This window comes from Cyphomyrmex costatus, unplaced genomic scaffold, assembly GCF_001594065.2.
Source record: "Cyphomyrmex costatus isolate MS0001 unplaced genomic scaffold, Ccosl1.0 scaffold760, whole genome shotgun sequence".
Lineage (NCBI taxonomy): Eukaryota > Metazoa > Arthropoda > Insecta > Hymenoptera > Formicidae > Cyphomyrmex > Cyphomyrmex costatus.
Window position 1 is genome coordinate 16,125 of NW_017280334.1, and position 5,604 is coordinate 21,728.

Below are 5,604 nucleotides of genomic sequence, written 5' to 3' on the forward strand. Positions count from 1 at the left end.
ACGGCAATAAATATAATAATATAAAATGTCTTTTCATAATTCCTTCAATAATCGCCATACTTATACGTATTTACAAATTGCATCTACAATTAATTAGGCTCGTTAACAAGAAAATAATATACATATTATGTGAAAATAAATTATAGTCATGTATACATAAACACTAAACGATGATGTGAAACTGTAAATTCTGTCTTGATCATTACATAATACATCAAGAAAATAGCAAGACAAAGAAATAAAGTTTATGAAAGGAATACTCTATGTAAGTAGAAAAAAGTATATATCTCTCCGATTGCTATCGCAGTGACAGCAACTGTTGCATCCAAGACAAATCGAGAGCTAAGAAGTATGATTTTGATAAGAATCATATTCGTATAATATTTTTAAATAAGAGAACCAACAATTCTGTTTCATTCTCGATTCGGTATGGATGCATCAATACGATAAATAAATGAGGAACATTATACACAAATTCTAAGATGCAGATTAAAGTGTCCTCAGGATACCACACAACAACACTTTCTACATCTACTCCGCCTTTCCATAATGTTGCTCTTATATCGTTCAGTAACTTTGTAAGCTTTCAACTTTAATCTAACGTTCCCTGCGTGATCACTGATATCCTGACTGTGCGCTGAATTACTTCTCGTTGTATTCTTCGAGGTGTACATCTTTTGCTTACTTTCACAACTTATAATTTCTGCGTCGTGACTTACCGTGTGTATATCTGGGCATATCTTCATCACATGACTATCGTAATCTTGATTTTTAAGAGATTCTATCTGCGTCTCAGTCTTGTATGATGTATCGATGGTTTCCACGTTTATTCTATCCGGATTTATGTCGATTTTTTCACGTCTTCTTCGTAACGTCTGCAAAGAACTCGATTGATTTTCCAATAAAATTTCGGTGCACTGTGTGTTTTTGAAAGAAGGTTCATCTGAAATATTCTGTTCCATGGTCAATTTATCATTCATTCTACCGGGAACAATGTCACTTTGCACATAAAATGTGTTCCTCACGATAGCTTGCGCTTCTATTTGACATTTTGTCTCTTTACACATATCGCATTCATCCTCGATAAATTTTCTATCATCCTCTGCGAAATACAAGTTTTTATTTGATACCAATTTGTTATGATTTTTCAAATATGCACTATTCTCCTTCCCTACTATTCTATCTATACTTGAGCTCAACCTGCTGCCTTCTTCCTCATCTGTCTTGTCACAAAACTCTGACTTTTCTGAACTTATAGCATCGCCACTCAGTGTTTTTGTGCGGCCGTCTGAATATGTGCTCAGTTTGTTTTCCGAATAATTACTCAATCTGTCGTCGTGAAAGTACGTAGAGCTTGCGTTCGACTCGAAGTTACTCGCGTTTATTATTGCTATTCGCGGTATGATTAAATCAGAGGGTAATCCATCGACGATGTCCGGAGGACTCGAGTTCGAGGAGGATCGGTTCGCAAAATTACTGAAGGAATGATAACCCTGCTGCCCCTTACTTTGGACCCAAGCTTCTGTCAAAACGTGAGATCGTTGCCACGACACATCGCTGTTGCATCTGTTTTTTCTTACGCACCATTGATCGTCAGCATCGGACCAGGAACGCAAATGGCACTCGCTAGGACTTCTCTTGATGTCGGAGGCGTCTACTTCCAGATCCGCGTTCTCATGCTTCTTATTTTGCACAATCAGTTCTAATCTAGATTTCAATAAAGCCGGCGATACAGCTCGATCAATGTGTCGCCTTGATGTGTTCGATGTCTGAGTCGATCGCAGCATTGACGTTGCATTGTCACCGCCAACGTTGCTGTCGATGTGATCCGTATATAGATCTTGAACCTCTCCGGAAGTCATCAACGCGTTCGGACTCGGACTGTCCATACTATCTGGCGTGTAAGGATCATGCTTAACAGGTATTGCGTGCAACAGATTAGATGAAATAGAATCTGAGCACGCATTAGAGTAACTATTACAATCAGGCAACATAGACAACAACTCCAGGTAATTGTTGGGCACTCGAAAGCAAAACTCAGATGCAATTGGCAAGTTGCAGCAGTCTATCATACCTGCATCCGAGACGAGAGTAGCCTTCAAGTAGACTGGCTGTAAATGGTAACAAACCTTTATGTATTATTGTGCGTTCTAGTAAGAAAATGATAGTGATTATGAAGGATTTGTACAGAGTGTTTGGAATTTAAATGTCAAAACTTCGGGAGTGTGTAAGAAATCAATAAACTAAGAAAAATGTTCTGTAGAGAAAACTACATTTTGCCTTTTTTTTGCGATTTTTTCTAAAACAAAGCAAAAGCGAACATATTTCTACAGGGCCTTTTTTTAATTTATCGATCCCCTACACGCTTCCAAAGTTTTGACATTTAAATTTCAAACACCCTATATATTGTAGGATTCTATAGAACAGGTAGACGATCTCAAACTAACAATTTGTTTTTAAAGGGATAATGATACACTATAGTAATGTACTTTTCAATCTGTTAACTTTATCGATATAATATTTACCGAATATACGCGCAAAACTTTAAAGAATCCATATTTCAATGAAGCGTTATAATATTTATACAAATTTGATAATCATTTTCCAAGTAGAAAATCATTATTTTTTAGATATTCAAAAATTTATATTTATGTTACATAATTGTATATTGGTAATATTTTTTATAATATTGTGTTTTTTTTATAATATTGTATACTGTAATGCCCGCATCAGATTAGAATTATTAGAGATTAAGATTGAAATTAACCAATCAAAGGAAAGAAAACTAATATCAAGTTTAGTAAACTTTATCTTGATTGGTCAAATTCAATTTCAATCTTTAATCTGAGTATAATACTGCCTATAGAATATAATCAGTATTTTAATTTAATATATTGCATAATAATTAATTATATTGTAATTAACAATATAGTATAACCTATATATGTATATCAATATTAATATTTGTTATAATACAATGTCATCTCTGTGAAATTAGCACATCAACTTTAAAAATCGGAAATTTTAATAACAGTACTGCTTGCATCCGCAATAGTTCTAGAGTTCCTGATAGGTTTCATCAATAGTACTGTTGATTTAGGCCAAAAATTTTAAAAAATAAAAATATGCAGTGCTAACTTTGCGTGGCACCGCAAGATTTGAAAGAGCCGATTGTTATGATGGAATCTCACAGTACTCGAAGAGTACTACAGTTCCTGATCGATTATAACAATAGTACCGGCCACTAAATATTTTTAAATAAATTTTTAAGAAAAGAGCTCGCACCTCAAAAATACCTCTAATCAGCCAGTACTGGCCGACTTTTCGACTTTTCGCGTCGGAACCTGCATATTTCTTCCAAACTATTGTAGTACTGTCGGAAAAAGTCGAAAAGTCGACCCGTACTGGCTGTTTAAAGCATTTTACTCTTGACGTGCCAGCGCGAGGATTGAAAAATTGTTTAAACACATTAAAAAGATGGGTAATGTCACTAAAACTTATCACGAACTGTTATACTCTTCGAGTACTACAAAATGGCACAAAAAAAATAATTTTTTTGAAACTTGAGGTGCGAGCTCTTTTCTTAAAAATTTATTTAAAAATATTTAATGGCCGGTACTATTGTTATTATATAATCGATCAGGAACTGTAGTACTCTTCGAGTACTGTGAGATTCCGTCATAAAAATCGGCTTTCTCAAATCTTGCGGTGCCACGCGAAGTTAGCATCGTATATTTTTTTTTTAAATTTTTGCCCTAAATCAACAGTACTATTGATGAAATCTATCAGGAATTCTGGAGCTATTGCGGGTGCAAGCAGTACTGTTATTAAAATTTCCGATTTTTAAAGTTGAGGTGCTAACTTCACAGAGACTACAATATTCCCAAAATTAAATAAAATTAAAAAAATCATTAGTTGATAACGTGATTGCCGCTTTTTATTATGCTATTATATAATAATTGTTCTCGTGTGCCGTGTAACTAAAATAAAATATTTATATATTATGTATAATGTAATAAAATGTTGTTCACAGTATTTTAGGAAAAATATAAAAGCGGCGTTACAATGCATATTGATAATTAGATTGAAAAAGTACAATTATTCCATGATAACAATGATAATGAAGCTAAGAATTATGATAGAAAGAAACAGATTCAAAACGATGTAGAAGTAAAATATTTTAGGATACTACGTGTGTGGAGGTGCTACATTAAACAAGCCCCTATTATGTTTATTGTCGAGATAACGAAATACTAACAGAATAAAAGACGTGAAAGACATAGGGGATTTCAGATAAGAACAGACAGACAGTTCATAGATAAGTACCTTAATGCTTAGAGATTCATTCGAAACTCCAGAAAAACAGGCTGCATCATAATAATTGAAAGAATGAATCATCAGAATAAGAACTAGGCAGTGTGTAAGTATATGTTTCCAGCATAATAAGTAAAAAAATGTCGTAGTATCGTTTAATAAATGTAAGAGAAAGATGCTAATTGGAAAAAACTTTTAATCTTACCTTGTGATCACCCATGCACATATTTGGGCCGATTATACCATATTCTACTGCCTTGGAATCACCAATCTGTACAAAAGAATACAAATGTTATAACAGAATGATAAAATCTGCAATTCACTTTTAGAAGAATCGCTTTAATCGATCGCGAATATAAATTTCACAGGTACACATACTTCTTGTACTAGCGTTTTTGCAGTGGGGCTCAATAAAACCCGATCGCACCAAGCTGGCACTCTTGTTTGCATATAATTTACAGGTTCGTTAATATCTTCCTGAAACGGATAACTTGGCACAAAGTTGATTGGAAACTCAAATAATCTTCCTTCAAAATCTCCCAATTCTTTATCGTACTCGCGTAACTGCATAAATATTAAATTATTGGCATTCCAATCTATCTACTGAATATGTATTATATCATATATTTTACATTACATGTAAATGGAAAATATGTAACTTACCCATTCGCCATTATTTTTGATGAAAACATTCTGATGCTCGTAGTGAGAAAATTCTTTTTTGCCTAACGTTAATATAAGATCATCATTTTGGTTGTGAAATTGCAGTTTCGAAATATTTCCTTTATTTGATAACTTCTTTTCTTGAGTATTTTCTGTCAGTTTCTAGTAAAAATAAATTAAAATGCTGTAATACATTTGAATTTAATATAATTATTTCATTGATATATTTATAATAATATATACTATTCATTTGTGCTACAATAATTCAAAAATACCGCTATAGTACACAAAGTAAACCAATTGTTTTGTTAAATGTGGAAGTACAAATAATAATATTGCTTTTAATAATATAGATATTAATTTATGGTAATTGTTCACTTTAGGGGCGCCACTCTAATGACCTTGACCTTGACATATGTTGTCAAGGTCATGACCCTGAGTAACCTCCAACAAATTTAAGCCGTCGCTCACCCTTCGTTAAAAAGTTATTAACAATCATAGTTTAAAAATTAACATATGATGTATAATACATGTATGCTATTAAGTACTATTCTACACCTTTCCTTGTTCAGGAACGTTAAACTTTCCACGCGAAGTAACTTTTACCCCCTCCCCCCCCCCCCCCCC

The 5,604-nt window shown here is 33.4% G+C and overlaps 1 protein-coding gene across 1 annotated transcript; it reads right to left on the reverse strand.

Annotated features, from left to right (window-relative positions):
- Window positions 1-500: 500 nt before the first annotated feature.
- Window positions 501-5,139, reverse strand: LOC108781155 (uncharacterized; the record flags this gene model as incomplete). The annotated part of the gene is made up of 4 exons (XM_018549069.1): window positions 501-2,111; window positions 4,520-4,585; window positions 4,693-4,878; window positions 4,978-5,139. Coding segments are annotated over 4 exons (2,025 nt in total), but the record flags the coding sequence as incomplete, so codon positions are not given.
- Between the last annotated feature and the right edge of the window lie 465 nt (window positions 5,140-5,604).